Genomic DNA, 18,080 nt, shown 5'->3' with positions numbered 1-18,080 from the left:
GGAGGGGAAGTCGCACTCACAGCAGCAGACGCTGGCTACGTCCCAAATGCCACCCTATCCACTCTTTACCCGCTCGTAGTCTGCGTCCCATTAGAGCACCCTATGTTTGTGTACGAGAGAGTAAAGAGTAGATGGCCAGTACTGTGGCACATAGAGGTCTCTGTGCGCTGATTGGACGATGTCATTGTTTTCCAGACAGTGGGGTTGTGACACACAAAAACTCAGCTCTGACTAACCTCTCTTCTCACACCCAAATAAGTCATATGCCAACACACAAAAGCATGCACAGTGTATAACAAATCCACAAGCGTATACATGCGTACACACACCCGCGCACGGGACACAAGCATGCCCGCACAGGCACACGAGCACACACACATCGACCCACTCGCACCATTTCCACCCCTACACGCGCAGACAAAGGCGTTAGGAACAAATGTTTGTGCAGAGAGGCGACAGTAGCCGTATGCACACGGTGCTGAATGATGATGTCACACATGCTGTCCAGCCAATCGGTGGGCAGAGGGGCCAGAAGACTCACAAGCAGTGGTTAGAGGTTGTCCACACGCACACGCTAGAGAGCAGACACACGCGCACACACACATCTGCAGAAGCTTGTCAGCAGCACTGGCATGTTGGCGGCCCACCGGGCTGTGCTCACCTCTCCTCTTGAGGGACTCAGCGATCAGGGCGGAGATGTGGATGTAACACATGGCCGCCTGAGGGACAGAGGAACAGGAGGAAAAGAGGTGAACAGTTTAATCACAGATACCAACACATCAGTAACGAGGTGTCCCATAGTAGGAGTGCTGATCTAGGATCAGTTCTAACTTTGAGATCAAAATTAATAAGATTACATGAACAGGGGAGAGATGATTCTAGATCAGTACTCGTACTCTGAGATGCTCTGATATGGCCCCTGAACACTATCACAGTTTAACAACCCTAGTCTTGGCAAGTGCATTATAAACACTGTGGCAGTCTCAAGTAGTTTGAATTACCCCCTAAAAACGTTTCAATGTTGTTAGAGGTGGGTTGGTACAGTGGGTATCATAAGTATCTACCCCACTTAGATTTCTTAACATTTTCTTGTATTACAAAGTGGGCTGTGAAGGAAAATGTTATGTTTGTGCTTTTCTAATAACCAATTTGACTGGGTTCATGCAAGTGACTTTGGGAGGAAGCCTCACTGTCAGTATAAGCAATTTGGCTGTATGCCCAGAACATTGCACTGAGAACGAATAGGGATATCTCAGTTTTAAGATGAAGTCACATGCATGAACCAAAAGTTAATGATGAATTCATTATGAATAATGAATCATGTAAATCATGTAAATATAACTTAAGCTTACTGTGTAAGCAGTATATAACTAACAGGACTGCCCCGACGGAGCTCCCGACTAACATGTACTATGGTGCATTAAGTTTCTCCAGCTTGCTGATAATAAAGAATGATTCATTTAATATTGACTTCAGGTGTCCCTGGTGGTAATTTCCACGACAGAGCTTAAAATTGATTTAATTATTTAAAAAATTGGCAGCGATCTACACAAAATACTCTTTAATGTCAAAGTACAGAAAAAATTCTAACATTTCTTAAAAAGTAATGAAAAATTAAACACTAATATTGCTTGATTAGATCAGTATTCACCCCCGAGTCAATACATGTTAGAAACACCTTTGGCACCGATTACAATTGTGAGTCTTCCTGGGTTAGTCTTTACACCTGGATAGTGCAATATTTGCCCATTATTATTTTCTAAATTCTTCAAGCTCTTGTCAAGGTTGTTGGGGGTCATGGCTACAGCAATTTTCAAGTCTTGCCATAGATTCTCAAGCAGATTGAATTCAAAACTGTAACTTGGCACATTCACTGTCTGCTTGGTAAGCAACCCTAGTGTAGATTTGGCCTTGTGTTGTAGCGTATTGTCCTGCTGAAAGGTGAATTTGTCTCCCAGTGTCTGGTGGAAAGCATCCTCTAGGATTATGCCTGTGTTTAGCTCCATCTTTTTTCTTTTTATCCTGGTCCCCGCATGCATGAGCGCACCAGCTGTTCAGGATGACTGTGTGATAACGTTCTCGGTAGCTGATGTGAGCAAGACCATTAAACAGGTTAACATTCCCAAAGCCGCGGGGCCAAACGGATTACCAGGACGTGTACTCAAAGCATGCGCGGACCAACTGGCAAGTGTCTTCACTGACATTTTCAACCTCTCCCTGACTGAGTCTGTAATACCTACATGCTTAAAGCAGACCACCATAGTCCATGTGCCCAAACAAGCGAAGGTAACCTGCCTAAATGATTACCGCCCCGCAGCACTCACGTCGGTAGCCATGAAGTGTTTAGAAAGGCTGGTCATGGCTCACATCAACAGCATCCTCCCGGATATCCTAGACCCATTCCGAATTCGCATACCACCCCAACAGATCCACAGATGACGCAATCTCAATTGCACTCCACACTGCCCTTTCCCACCTGGACAAAAGGAACACTTATGTGAGAATGCTGTTCGTTGACTACAGCTCAGCGTTCAACACCATAGTGCCCTCAAAGCTCATCACTAAGCTAAGGACCACGGGACTAAACACCTCCCTCTGCAACTGGATATTATTATTTGACCATGCTGGTCATTTATGAACATTTGAACATCTTGGCCATGTTCTGTTTTAATCTCCACCCGGCACAGCCAGAAGAGGACTGGCCACCCCTCATAGCCTGGTTCCTCTCTAGGTTTCTTCCTAGGTTTTGGCCTTTCTAGGGAGGTTTTCCTAGCCACCGTGCTTCTACACCTGCATTGCTTGCTGTTTGGGGTTTTAGGCTGGGTTTCTGTACAGCACTTTGAGATATCAGCTGATGTAAGAAGGGCTATATAAATACATTTGATTTGATCCTGGACTTCCTGACGGGCCGCCCCAGGTGGTAAGGGTAGGCAACAACACATCTGCCATGCTGATCCTCAACACTGGGGCCCTTAGGGGTGTGTACTTAGTCCTCTGTAGTGGAGCGGGTCGAGAGTTTCAAGTTCCTTGGTGTACACATCACCAACAATATATCATGGTCCAAACACACCAAGACAGTTGTGAAGAGGGCACGACAAAACCTTTTCCCCCTCAGGAGACTGAAAATAATTGGCATGGGTCCTCAGATCCTCAAAAAGTTCTACAGCTCCACCATCGAGAGCATCCTGACCAGGTGCATCACAGATCGGTATGGCAACTGCTCGGCATCTGACCGTAAGGCACTACAGAAGGTAGTGCCTATGGCCCAGTACATCACTGGGGCCAAGCTTCCTGCAATCCAGGACCTACATAAAAGGCGGTGTCAGAGGAAAGTCCATCAAATTGTCAGACTCCAGTCACCCAAGTCATAGACTGTTTCTGTGCTACTGCACGGCAAGCGGTACCAGAGCACCAAGTCTAGGACCAAAAGGCTCCTTAACAGCTTCTACCCCCAAGCCATAAGGCTGCTGAACAATTAATCAAATGGACACCGGACTATTTACATTGACACCCCCCCATTTGTTTTGTACACTGCTGCTACTCACTGTTTATTATCTGGAGAAGTTTCAACTGTGCCGGACAGATGGCGTTGTGCGGGCAAGCGGTTTGTTAATGTCAACATTGTGAACAGAGTGCCCCATGGTGGCGGTTGGGTTATGATATGGGCAGGCATAAGCTAAGGACAACGAACACAATTGCATTTTATCGATGGCAATTCGAATGCACAGATATACCGTGAAGAGATCCTGAGGCCCATTGTCGTGCCATTCATCTGCTACCATCACCTCATGTTTCAGCATGATAATACATCAAGGATCTGTACACAACTCCTGGACGCTGAAACTGTCCCAGTTCTGCCATGGCCTGCATACTCACCAAACATATCACCCATTGAGCATGTTTAGGATGCTCTGGATCAACGTGTACAACAGTGTGTTCCAGTCCCTGCCCATATCCAGCAACTTCTCACAGCCATTGACGAGGAGTGGCACAACATTCCACAGTCCACAATCAACAGCCTGATCAACTCTATGTGAAGGAGATGTGTCGTGCTGCATGAGGCAAATGGTGGTCTGATCCACGCCCCTACCGATCATTACGGTATCTGTGAACAACAGGTGCATGCATATCTGTATTCACAGTCATGTGAAATCCACAGACTATGGCCTAATTTATTTATTTAAATTGACTAATTTCCTTATATGAACTGTAACTCAGTAAAATCTTTGAAATTGTTGCACACTGCGTTTATCTTTTTGTTCAGTGAATACTTATGCTACGCCTATATTTTTGTTATTTAATTTGTAAACATTTGTAGAATTTACTTTTCACTTTCACATTATGGAGTATTTTGTGTAGATTATGAGAAAAAATAAAGCAACAAAATGTGAAAAGGGGGGGGGTGACTACTTATGATACCCACTGTACACATCTCTGCACCCTATACATAACATAACATAACATCACATAACATAACCTATAACATATCCCAGTAACCCAGTCGTACTGTACCTCGGAGAGGTCTCCGTTGCGGACGTGTATCTTGGCCATGCTCTCCAGCCAGGTGCGCCGGAGCTCAGGCGTGCTGGCGTAGGAGTTGGCCAGGCTGTACTGCAGGTCCACCAGCATCTCCGGGTCCTTCTCGTGCTCCTTCATCTGGGACGTGGCCATCAACACCGTGCGGATCCGCTTGGTCAAGTCTTTCACCTCGGCAGGGAACGGTGTGTTCTGGGAGTGCGGATGGATCATACTGACATCACACTTCAAAAAAGGTTGATTATTCTTTTCGTGGTAATCAAGGACAAAGGGTTTTTGGCTTCTGTGAGGCTCAGTTACAGACACAATGTACATGACGTCACATCAGATCAAACACGGGCAGTATGCACAATCGCAGCATATACAAACATTATTAGTCACTAGAGGGAGTTAAGAGAGGAATCAATATATGCAACAATGCAGGTTCTACAAGCCCTGTCTTTATTTCGCGCCTGGACTACTGTTCAGTCGTGTGGTCAGGTGCCACAAAGAGGGACTTTGGAAATTTGCAGTTGGCTCAGAACAGTTGGTTCAGAACAGTTGGCTCAGAACAGGGCCGGACGGCTGGCCCTTAAAAGTACACGGAGCGCTAACATTAATGACATGCATGTCAATCTCTCATGGCTCAGAGTGGAGGAGAGATTGACTTCCTCATTACTTGTTCCTGTAAGAGGTGTTGAGAAGCTGAAGGTACCGAGCTGTATGTTTAAAATACTAGCACACAGCTCGGACACCCATGCATACCCCACAAGACATGCCAGAGGTCTCTTCACAGTCCCCAAGTCCAGAACAGACTATGGGAGACGCAAAGTACTACATAGAGCCATGACTACATGGAACTCTATTCCACATCAGGTAACTGATGCAAGCAGTAGAATCAGATTTAAAAAGCAGGTAAAAATACACCTTATGGAACAGCGGGGACTGTGAAGTAACACAAACATAGGCACAGACACATGAATAGACACACATGAGAACACGCACTATACACACAAGTACACATGGATTTTGCATTGTAGATATGTGGTAGTGGAGTATTGGCCTGAGGGTAGACAGTGTGTTGTGAATGCTGTAATGAATGCATTGTAATGTTTTTAAAATTGTATAACTGCCTTAATTTTGCCGGACCCCAGGAAGAGTAGCTTGGCAGCAGCTAATTTGGATCCATAAGAAATTCAAGTACAAATATATGCAGTGTCAGAGGAAGGTGGTAAAAATTGTCAAAGACACGCGAGTTATAGACTGTTCCCTCTGCTACTGCACGAACTCTTTTGACTCATCACATACGCTGCTGTTACTGTTTATTATCTATCCTGTTGCCTAGTCACTTTATCCCTACCTATATCTACCTACAGTATCTACCTCAATTACCTAATAGTCCTGCACATCAACTCGGTACTGGTACCCTGTGTATATAGCCAAGTTATCGTTACTCATTGTGTTTTTATTCCTCGTGTTATTATCTTTCAATTTTTCCAGGTTTTTTCTCTTTGCATTGTTGGGAAGTAAGTAAGCATTTCACTGTTTGTCTACACCTGTTGTTTATGAAACATGTGACAAATACAATTACATTTTTTTGCCATGGGGCGGAGAGGAAGATTTGCAGTTTACAACAGATTTATAGCAATTCTACACATTTTGCCATAGGAGGGAGAGAATATTTTGCTTTTTTAAAGCTAGTTTGCTGCAATTCTACACATTTTTCCATGGTGCGGAGAGAAGATTTAGCAATTGTATAACTCATTTCATGCACTATTTTTAGTTTTAGAGTTCATTTCTTCCAATTTGACTAATTATGCCATCGGGTGGAAAGAAATGTGTGCATTTTTTAAATATGATATCTGAGTGAGACTGACTACTAATTGGACCTTGGTTACTACAAGTTAAGATAGCTGGCCGCTAGACTAACTTACCAATCAAATTTTTATGTTGCTGACGTGGGCTAATTGAGTGACTATCAATGACTGACATAAGAGAAAAACTGCTGAACAACCAAATTTAGAAATTGCACCTTGTGTATTCTACTATTCTACCTCGGAACAGTAAGTTGAGACCCCGACTGAGATCCCCCGCCAGTTGCCCACCCCTGATTTATACAGTAGTGGATTATAAAGGGAATAGGGTGCCATTTAGGACGCAACACAATTCTCAGTCCAGTCCCTGTTCTCACCTTGAGAGGAGCATCTCCGTTGGCAAAGTTATTGATGATGGCCAACGACTGTTGGAAGCGTGAGCCCCCGATGCCAGCATCCGCTATCAGCTGACTCACTGCCTTGATCAACTGAAAGGACGGAGAAGCGAGAGGAGAGAAAGAGAGTGAAGGGGACGCTAATCACAACCGCTCTGAAACAGGGTGGCGACGGGTGTGCGTGGTCTCTGATCGGCTGCTAAACAGTCTGTTTCAGAGGTAAACGCAGCCATAGAAACATCCCGGCCTTTATCTATCTAGGCCCTGTGTTCACCGCACAAAACAGTGAAAATAAAGATCTGGTGCGCGCGCACACACACACACACACACACACACACACACACACACACACACACACACACACACACACACACACACACACACACACACACACACACAGATACCGCCTCCCCACCCCCACCCACCTCCACCCCAAGAACCACAGCCCACATGCACATCCCCCCACCCCCGCTGGCTGACCTGTAGGTGGGAGCGGACGATGGACTTCCCCTTGGTGAACTCAACGTTTTTCCTCATGAAGAAGTAGAGGAGTGCGGAGGCCTCAGTCTGGGTGGAGCTGGAGCGGTGGTTACAACACTTCAGGATCTCGTAGCACAGGCCGCCACACAGGTCCGCTTTACCCTGGAAGAACGCAGAGGGGAACTAGAGCGAGAGAGAGAGAGGGGGCGCAAGGAAAGAGACAGAGAAGAGATGAGGAAGAAAGAGAAAAAGCAAGAGGGAATAAGTAGGGAGAGAGAGAGAGAGAGTGGGGGGAATAGGGAGGGAGGGAAAGGAAGAGAACGAGTGAGAAAGAGCGAGAGACAAGGAGAGAGAAGAGAGAGACGAGGAGAGAGAGAGCTCAGCATCAGTAATGTACTATGAATACATTCTGTGTCCATAAATTCAGTTAGTGTGTGTGTGCACATGTGTATGAGTGCGTGTATGTGTGTGAGAGCTATCAGCTACTGCAGAGACCTTCTGTATGAAGAGGCGCAGGGCAGCAAAGACGTGTCTCAGGGTGCTGGTGGACTGATTGATCTGGAAGAACAGGAGGTAGGTGTCGAACACCTTCTTCATCAGCAGGTTCTGACCCTCGTCCTGCAGCAACTGTTTCTGTGGGAGAGAAAGAACAACAATCAACATATGTCCTTCCCAAATGGCATCCGCTTCCTAATCTCGTCCACCAGATGGCGCTGCGGTACAAATTGAGTCTGGGGACAAGGTTACCCTATTCCCTATATAGTGCACTATTTTTGACCAGGGCATATAGTGCTCTTGTCAAAAGTAGTGCACTATATAGAGAACATGGTGCCATTTGGGATGCGACCATAATATGATTTACAAATGGCTCCGGTCAAAAGACAGACAAAACAGCATGTCTGGGTTGCTTTACAGAGTATAGCAATTGTAGGAATTCTGGGGCAGCCAACTTGAGAATTGAGGAGTGCACAGTAACCTACAAGAACAACAGAAGATAAAATCACCAACTTGGAATACAAACTGAATATCTCGGATTGAGTGAAGTGAAACAATAATGATTAGTGAAACAGAGCGGTATTTAGTGTGGATTCCATGTGGAAAAGTCACTGTAGTTCTTAGTAATAATCACAAGGTGGCAGTGGCGTATTAAAATAGGCTCTCATGATTGGCCGGTCTAGGATTGCAAAATTCCCCCACAATTCCCAGGTTTTCCAGAAATCCCGGTTGGAGGACTCACAGACTTCCTGTTTATTCCCTCGTGATTCCATTAATCTTCCAACTGGAATTTCTGGGAAACCTGAGAATTTTGAGAAAGTGTCCAGAATTGAGCAGCCGTATCATGTCTCTAGGTTGTAGAGATCGGTGTTGGACCATTCAGACAGTGGTCAGTGTTGTCGTCTGACCTTGTGGTGATGGACAAAGAGGCCCAGAACATCCAGTACGATGAGGGCCACCTCGGTGGACAGATTGGCCTCGATGTCCGTCGGGCTCAGGTGGTCACCCTCTGGGATGTTCCCATCTGAGGGAAGGACAGGAAAGGGGCAATGATACAGCAGCACAGCAAGAAACAACACAAAATCCTAACCCTAGCAGTAACCCTCACACACCTAACAACAGAACAGTAATAGCTAAGTACTGTTAGCACTGTAATGGCTGAGAAATAGCACAATTGACAGTTGGTAAGAATAAAAACGCTATTGGCCTAGGACAACAAAAGCTAACTAACTAACCACATTAGTGTGAACTATGTGAATTAAACAGTTTTAAAATGGGACCGGGGTGGCAGTGCCCAGTGATGTTGGGTGAGTGGACGTAATTGGGGGGGGGGGGGGGGGGCAAATTACCTGTCTCCATCATCTGCAGCAGCTTGGGGTTGGTCAGGGCGTTCTTGGCCCGGATGATGGGCATGGTCTGGGAGCGTGCGTGCCGATGGCCGTCCTGTCCTGACATCATCCTGGTGACCAGAAGGTCAGGGGTTAGAGGTCAGAGGGTCAACACATGACTCTCAACCTCGCAAGTCGGGGTGGTGTTCAGCAGGGATGAAACGGGTGCAAGTGGTTTGAAACGAAGGAGATACTCTGTGAACTTGACCAATATGAACGCTCATTTTATACGTTTTATCCGCCTTGAAAACATCCTGTAATTCTGCACTGCGGTCTAATCCCAAATGGACCCCTAGACCCTACGACCTGTGCTCTTGTCATCACTTGTCATCTGAGAGGATGTGATTGGTAGAAACAATCCACTTAACCTCTCAAAGGGCAAGTAGGAGCACGTATTGATAGCACCTGTCAAATCCAAATCAGACCTCCACAAGTGCATAGGATGTAGTCCAGGGGTCCATTTGGGATTGGTCCTAAGTGTGTGAAAATGTCTAAGGAAACATTATCACCTGTAACGTGACAACAAACAGGTTAATGCAACCATATAGTTAAAAGGGATTGCTGTTAAGACAGGGATTCTATTTTTAATGGGGGAGGATTTGCAGACAAAGGACTAGCCAATTACACCACGCCACACGTATGGTAGACACTGAGGGGCATGATGAGAAAACAGAGTGGCCGCCACACTATCACATGACACACTCACAATGTCCACCATGGATGGTCACGTGTTCAGGACCATGAAGACGACACTGATGAACAGCAATGATGAACTGAACTCATAACAGGACGAATGGTGAACACAAACTCAGCTGTTTTAAGTCCTACTTATAGTTCACTGGACTAAAAATGTATAGTTTACTGGAGACATTATTTATATATTACTGGACAAAAAAGTCAAGTTCTAAATAAATCCTTTCCATCTCCATCACTCAACTCCATGTTAAAACCACCTGGCTACTGTTACATACAGTTCCTATAGAAAGTCTTGAACTTTTTTCACCTTTTGTTGCTTTACAAAGTGGGATAAAATTGATTTAACAGTATTTTTTTCCCATCAATCTACACAAATTACTCTAATGTCAAAGACAAATGTTTAAAAAAACGTTTTGATTCATGACAAATAAAACACAGTTGAAGTCAGAAGTTTACATACACTTAGGTTGGAGTCATTAAAACGTGTTTTTCAACCACTCCACAAATTTCTTGGTAACAAACTATAGTTTTGACAAGTCGGTTAGGACATTTACTTTGTGCATGACACAAGTCATTTTTCCAACAATTGTTTACAGACAGATTATTTCACGTATAATTCACTGTATCACAATTCCAGTGGGTCAGAAGTTTACATACGCTAAGTTGACTGTGCCTTTAAACAGCGTGGAAAATTTCAAAAAATGATGTCATGGCTTTAGAAGCTTCTGATAGGCTAATTGACATAATTTGAGTCAATTGGAGGTGTACCTGTGGATGTATTTCAAGGCTTACCTTCAAACTCAGTGCCTCGTTGCTTGACATCATGGGAAAATCAAAAGAAATCAGCCAAGACCTCAGAAAAACAATTGTAGACCTCCACAAGTCTGGTTCATCCTTAAGGAGCAATTTCCAAACGCCTGAAGGTACCACGTTCATCTGTACAAACAATAGTACGGAAGTATAAACACCATGGGACCACGCAGCTGTCATACCGCTCAGGAAGGAGACGCGTTCTGTCTCCTAGAGATGAACGTACTTTGGTGCGAAAAGTGCAAATCAATCCCAGAACAGCAGCAAGGGACCTTGTGAAGATGCTGGAGGAAACAGGTACAAAAGTATCTATAGCCACAGTAAAACGAGTCCTATATCGACATAACCTGAAAGGCCGCTCAGCAAGGAAGAAGCCACTGCTCCAAAACCGCCATCAAAAAGCCAGACTACGGTTTGCAACTGCACATGGGGACAAAGATCATACTTTTTGGAGAAATGTCCTCTGGTCTGATGAAACAAAAATAGAACTGTTTGGCCATAATGACCATCGTTATGCTTGGAGGAAAAAGGGGGAGGCTTGCAAGCCGAAGAACACCATTCCAACCGTGAAGCACGGGGGTGGCAGCATCATGTTGTGGGGGTGCTTTGCTGCAGGAGGGACACTCTTTCTCTTCCTTTCTCTCCCTCCCTATTCCCCCCACTCTCTCTCTCTCCCTACTTACTACCTATTTCTCTCTCTTGCTTTTTCTCTCTTTCTTCCTCCCCCATCTCTTCTCTCTATCTCTTTCCTTACACCCTCTCTCTCTCTCTAGTTCCCCTCTGCATACTTCCAGGGTAAAGCGGACCTAAAGGCAATTTAAAGGCAATGCTACCAAACACTAATTGAGTGTATGTAAACTTCTGACCCACTGGGAATGTGATGAAAGAAATAAAAGCTGAAATAAATAATTCTCTCTACTATTATTCTGACAATTCACATTTTTAAAATAAAGTGGTGATCCTAACTGACATAAGACAGGGAATTTTTACTAGGACTAAATGTCAGGAATTGCGAAAAACTGAGTTTGAATGTATTTGGCTAAGGTGTATGTAAACTTCCGACTTCAACAGTACCTTGATTAGATAAGTATTCACCCCCCTGTGTCAATACATGTTGGAAACACGTTTGGCAACAGTTACAGCTGTGAATCTTCCTATGTAAGCTTCTTAAGAACTTTGCACACCTACTTGTATTGTCCATTATTCTTTAAAAAAATTCTTCAAGCTCTGTCAAGGTGTTGGGGATCATGGCTAGACAGCAATTTTCAAGTCTTGCTATATATTTTCAAGCATATTTAAGTAAAAATGGCAGTTTGGCCATTCAGGAACATTCACTGCCTTCTTGGTAAGAAACTCCAATGTAGATTTGGCTTTGTGTAGGTTATTGTCATGCTGAAAAGTGAATTCCTCTTCCAGTCAGTGTCTGGTGTAAAGCAGACTGAAGCAGGTTTTCCTATTCTTAGCACCATCCCATTTCTTTTCATCCTGAAAAACTCCACAGTCTTTGCTGATGTCAAGAATACTCATACCACGATGCAGCCACCACAATGCTTGAAAAAAGGAGGTAGTTACTCAGTGATGTGTTTTGTTGGATTTTCTCCAAACATAAGGCTTTGCATTTTGGCCAAAAAGTGTATTCCTTTGCCATTTTCGCTTCTTCTTCAGTATTACTTTAGTGCCTTGTTGCATGGAATATTTGTATTATGTATATTTGTATTCTTCTATTCACTCTGTCATTTAGGTCATTATTGTAGAGTCACTACAATGTTGTTGATCCATCCTCAGTTGTCTCCCATCCCAGCCATTGAACTCTTGCCCTTTAACACATCATCCACAGCATAATTATTAACTTGACTGTGCTTAAAGATCTGTGCTTGAAATTCAATACTTGACTGAGGGACCATATAGATATTGTATGGGGGACAGAGGATGGGGGGGTAATCATTCAAAAATCATGTCAACCCCTGTTATTTCACACAGAGTGAGTCCATGTAAGTGATTATGTGATTTGTTAAGCCAAATTTGACTTCTGAAGTAATTTAGACTTGCCTAAACAACGTGGGTGAATACTCATGCAACGACTATATTTTAGTTATTTAATTATTTGTAAAAATGCGTAGAATGTCCTTTTCACTTTGACATTATGGAGTATTTTGTGTAGATCAAAATTACAATGAAATCAATTTTAATCCCACTTTGTAACGCAACAAAATGTTTAAAAAAAAAAAAAAGTTGAAGGGGATATAGACTTTCTATAGGCACTGTAAATAATATTTCTAGTATTACTGTAAGTCCAGTGATCCTTATCTGACATGCATAAGAACATGTAGTTCACAACTAAATTGCAGTTTTCTGAACTACTCTACACAGCTCACTCAGTGTTTTACGACGTAATTACCCACCTAATTATGATGAACAATTACAATTAATAAAACACATCTGTATATTATTACCTTTTCACACTATCGTACCAACCTGAACTATATTGTACTGGCTCGGATACTCTCTTTTCACATTGTCCTCTCCAGCACGGTTCCAGCAACTATCGTGGACGCGTAACCAGGCCAGCGGAGTACAGCGCATGTGTGTGAGTTGTGTGTGAGTGTGTGTGTGTGTGTGAGTTCGTGTCGGACGCTGTGTGGCGCTCCGAGGTGAAGTTTCCCCTAGGTACAGATCTAGGATCAGCCTCCCTGCCCCCAATCCTAACCATAACCATTAGTTGGGCAAATGTTAAACTGATCCAAGATCAGGGTGTAGGGGAAACTTCACCTTGCTCCCTGTGTGGAGGGAGCGCACAGGTGGCGACTGTGCGTTTACCATTGAGGGAGCAGGCCTGAGGAGGACTGGGTGGAATGGTTAGAGCCCTTCAGGGTGCCATTGTTCTGGGTGGCCTGGGCCAGCTTTACCGCGGCTGCTAGCTTCCTGTTCACAAGCCAATGACACCAGCGTTAAGTCACACCACCGTCACCATTATCATCATACTCCTCCTCCTCGTTGTCGAAACTGAACATCACTGCCCGTATTCATCCAGCGTCTCAGAGTGTGAGTGCTGATCTAGGATCAGTTTATCCTTTTATATCGTAATCAATCCGAATATTATGGACAGGGGGGGTCCTGATCCGAGATCAGCACTCCTACTCTGAAACGCTTTTGATAAATACGGGCTCAGGTGGGCTAAAGGCATCAAGCCAAGCAGACAGAGGAGGGGGTCATTTCAGCATGGGACACAGCCATAGCGAAGTAGCGGGGTTAGTAGTGTTACATAAAGAAAAATAATATTTTTTCCAATGTTAGGTTGACGTTGCCGTTAGTGTGGAAGTATTTATGGGCTATAGAGAGCATTAGTTGGAAGTAAGGGGTCAGAGAGCTTTAGTAAATGCCACCTGTATTAGCAACAAGCAAACTAGTAGCCACTGTATGTGGTGACAGAGATTAACGTGAATTGAGCTAAATGCTTGGCCTAACCATACCAGCTAATGCTATATCAACGAGCAGATTTCTTAGCGGTCAGGTCACTGATTCTACTACGGCCAGTAAATCCCAGAGAATGTAGAGCAGCGGGCGGGTGGATGGACGAACGGCGGGATGACGGATGGAGAGGAAGATGGCCGCCATGCTACATGATCATTAGCTTACATGTGACAGCAGCAAAAGCCATGCAGTAGCTACACACACACACACACACACATCACAGCAAAAGTTTCAGGGTTAAAAACAGTACGAAATCAGTCCAAATTCATCACACGTGTGGCCATCAATAAATGTGCAGTCACATGGACCTCTATTAACACGTCAATTACACACATCAGTACATGGAGTAGACAACACACAGGGGGAGGCAAGACACACAGGGGGAGGCAAGACACACAGGGGGAGGCAAGACACACAGGCACACGTTCCAGTGTGATCAGTCTGTTAACATGTCATATCATTGTTTACGGGTGTGTTTAATGGTTAATATTACAGATTGCAGTAGAAAACAGCCGTTCAGTGGATGCCTTTCCAAATGGCACCCTATTCCCTTTGTCAAATCACATCAAAGTTAATTGGCCGCGTAGACAGATTTGCAGGTGTTATAGCGGGTGCAGCGAAATGCTTACGTTTCTAGCTCCAACAGTACAGTAGAATGTCTCGCAAATACAATACAAATAAACAATCAAGAAACAAAAAAATCTAATTAAGATATCAAGAAATGACAGAACTGGTCCAATTAATAATCCAGGGGTTAAAGATATTCGAGTGAGCCTGTGTCAGGATCTAGAATATAAATACATGTGTGTATAGACAGTGTATCATTTGGAAAGAAAATGGTATGTATTGGCCTCCCGAGTGGCGCAGTGGTCTAAGGCACTGCATCGCAGTGTTGCGGCGTCACTACAGCCTGGGGTTCGATCCGTGACCGGTAGTCCCATAGGGCGGCGTACAATTGGCCCAGCATTGTCCGGGTTAGGGGAGGGTTTGGCCGGGGGGGGCTTTACTTGGCTCATCACGCTCTAGTGACTCTTTGTGGTGGGCCGGGCGCCTGCAAGCTGACTTCGGTTGTCAGTTGAACGGTGTTTCCTCTGAAACATTGGTGCAGCTGGCTTCCAGGTTAAGCAAGCGGGTGTTAAAAAGCGTGGCTTGGTGGGTCATGTTTCGGAAGGATGCACGACTCGACCTTCGCCTCTCCCAAGCATGTCGGGGAGTTGCAGCGATGAGACAAGATTGTAACAGGATTTCATGAAATTGGGGGCGAACAAGGGGGGTAAAATTATAAAAAATGAATAAGAAAATGGTATGTACAGTAGAAGCTAGGTATATTAGGATAGGCTATGTCGAGAATACAGTATACATAGAGTGAGTAAACAACAGTATATAAACAGAATATGAGGTATATGGGGCATTAGTCTCAAGGTGCAAGGCAGAGTACTGGCCAGGTAGCTGACTAGTGATGGCTGTTCAACAGTCCGAGGGCCTGGAGATAGAAGCTGTTTTTCAGTCTCTCGGTCCCGGCTTTGATGCACCTGTATCGTCTCGGTCTGCCAGAAGGAAGCAGCTCAGATGGCTAAGGTCCTTGATGATCTTCTTGGCCTTCCTTTAACACTGAGTCCTGAAGGGCAGGCAGCGTGTCGCCGGTGATGCGATAGGCTAATGGCACCACCCTCCGGGTTGAGGGCAGTGCAGTTGCCATACGAGGCGGTGACGCAGCCCGACAGAATACTCTCAGTGGTGCATCTGTAGAAATGCGTCAGGGTCTCTAGGGGCCATGCTGAATGTCTTCAGCCACCTGAGGTTGTAGAGGCGCTGTTGTGCCTTCTTCGCCACGGTGTCGGTGTGGTGAGACCATTTCAGGTGCTCGGTGATGTGCATCGCCAGGGACCTTGAAGCTTTTGACCCTCTCCACTTCGGCCCCGCTGAGTGAATGGGGGCGTGCTCCCTCTGCTGTCTCCTGTAGTCCACGACCAGCTCCAGTTGCACAGGGAGGAGTTCAGACCAAGGGCCCTGAGCTTAGTGACAAGCTTGGAGGGCACTATGGTGTTGAAAGCAGAGCTGTAGTCAATGAACAGCATTCTCACATAGGGATCCTCTTGTCCAGGTGGGATAGGGCGGTGTGCCCTACTACTTTTGCCGTACTACTGCCCATAGGGTTCTGGTCAAAAGTAGCGCACTATAAAGGGAATACATCTTGGCCAAAGGTAGTGCACTATAAATGGAATAGGAGCAGGGGCCATAGGGCTCTGGTCAAAAGCAGTGCACTATAAAGTGAATATGATGCTATTTGGGACACAACCAGTGTTACAGGTGTGCTGTGTGTTAATGCATCACTGTATGTATTGCTCCTGCTAGGCTGTATCCACTCAACAGAGAGATCTGCTGGATGAGGTTAAAAGAGGGAAATAAAAATCAATGAGGCGCAATTGAAACAGAATACATTATAGGAATGTCTCGGTCGAAACCTTCAAACGGCGATGTGGATGCACAGCGTGCGAGTCATCGGAGTACTTCAAAAAAGAGCTCACACTCGGTTCAGACAGGCATCAAAGGCTTGGCACCTCGTAGAAGGAGAGAGAGAGCGAGAGAGAGAGCGTATTCAAATCCCCCAGCAGCCTCTCGGATTAAGGTTGCATGTTACTTACCAGCCCCAGACAACGTCTGTGACCCAAATGGCACCCTATTCCCTTTATAGTTCCCTTACGGGCTCTGGTCAAAAGGAGTGCACTAGGCTGCCATTTGGGACACACTCACAACATCTTCCAGTCCCTTCGTGTTTATTCTACTAATGCCTGACGTAGCTAAACAAACCACATTCCCAGCCTTTTGTTGGTTCCGACAAAAAGAGAACAAGAAGAAAAAATAAACGTCACTGCTTCTTCTTCTTCACACTGAAGAGGAAATAAAGACTAATTAAATTAGCGGAGAGGAATTCAAATCCAGGCGAAGAGAAAAAGTCTGTCTGGGAAAGCCATTGGCTCTGCTCCAGGATCCACGTACACACACACACACACAGAGAAAACATGCATACACACACACACAGAGAAAACATGCGTACACACACACACACACACACACACACACACACACACACACACACACACACACACACACACACACACACACACACACACACACACACACACACAAAGTGTACACCAATACCTAAGGTGTGTTGGTTTGAGCTCACCAGAGTATATCCAGGTGATCAGGCTCGTCACCAACAAACAGACAGACACACCATTACTAAACTACCCCCCCCCCCCTCAACTACCATACTCTTGGCAACCACGACAGTGAGAAACATCCCAGTTCGCACACCTCGCAGTCAACATCTTTGTGTGTCTGCCATTAATAATATTTTCCCCCTTGTCTCCGCCCTCTCTCTCTTCTCCCTCTCTCGACTGCAGCAGGATAACTATGGTGTTGGCAGGGGATCCACCCTCGTTCTTGTCTCCCCAGTAGACGCAGACAGACAGAGACAGACAGACACACACACACACACACACAGCGGCAGCTGGGGAGAAAGTCAGAGAGCCCCACCCTGCACCCTGGGAGCAGCCTGGGTGTGTGTGCATACTCATACACGACACATATTACGTTTGTGTGTTTGTGTGTGACCGAAGTTTGCGTGCGCCTTCATTATGCACATCAAGTGTGTGTGTGACTGTGTGTCAGTAGGGGGGGAGGGTAGTTGAACATGTGTGTGTGTGTGTGTGTGTGTGTGTGTGTGTGTGTGTGTATCTGGCTGTTGAGCAAACATTACATTTCACACCATCTGAAAGAAGGTTCTGTTGCATGTCTATCATTGGTAAAAAAACAAAACAATGAACACACACGGACGCACAACCTCTGAGTGGGATAGGAGGAACAGAAGCAGGTACATAGTATCAGGGAAAAGCCCCTGTGGAAGGCTAACACTGACCTGGCTATGTGGCGCTTCCCCAGGAATCTGAAGTGCTGGAGACACAGCCTGAATAGAGGAAGATGAGAGAGTGTGTATTAGGGGTGTGTGT

General features: G+C 45.2%; 1 protein-coding gene across 7 annotated transcripts in view; it reads right to left on the bottom strand.

Moving 5' to 3' along the window:
• The window catches only part of dock10 (dedicator of cytokinesis 10), a 173,096-nt gene that overhangs the window by 18,402 nt on the left and 136,614 nt on the right, over nucleotides 1-18,080 (bottom strand). For 6 of the 7 annotated variants that reach the window (XM_055896528.1, XM_055896529.1, XM_055896526.1 and 3 more), the window contains 9 exons: nucleotides 17,990-18,037; nucleotides 13,411-13,515; nucleotides 9,049-9,158; nucleotides 8,608-8,723; nucleotides 7,700-7,837; nucleotides 7,205-7,387; nucleotides 6,707-6,817; nucleotides 4,513-4,728; nucleotides 662-719 (listed from right to left, as the gene is read on the bottom strand). In XM_055896528.1, coding sequence (XP_055752503.1) covers nucleotides 662-719; nucleotides 4,513-4,728; nucleotides 6,707-6,817; nucleotides 7,205-7,387; nucleotides 7,700-7,837; nucleotides 8,608-8,723; nucleotides 9,049-9,158; nucleotides 13,411-13,515; nucleotides 17,990-18,037 — 1,085 coding nt within the window. The remainder of the gene's footprint in view (nucleotides 1-661; nucleotides 720-4,512; nucleotides 4,729-6,706; nucleotides 6,818-7,204; nucleotides 7,388-7,699; nucleotides 7,838-8,607; nucleotides 8,724-9,048; nucleotides 9,159-13,410; nucleotides 13,516-17,989; nucleotides 18,038-18,080) is intronic. The other variant, XM_055896532.1, reaches the window with a different exon arrangement.

This window comes from Salvelinus fontinalis, chromosome 33 (genome assembly GCF_029448725.1).
Source record: "Salvelinus fontinalis isolate EN_2023a chromosome 33, ASM2944872v1, whole genome shotgun sequence".
NCBI classification, from domain to species: domain Eukaryota; kingdom Metazoa; phylum Chordata; class Actinopteri; order Salmoniformes; family Salmonidae; genus Salvelinus; species Salvelinus fontinalis.
This window is presented reverse-complemented; position numbering and strand designations above follow the sequence as displayed.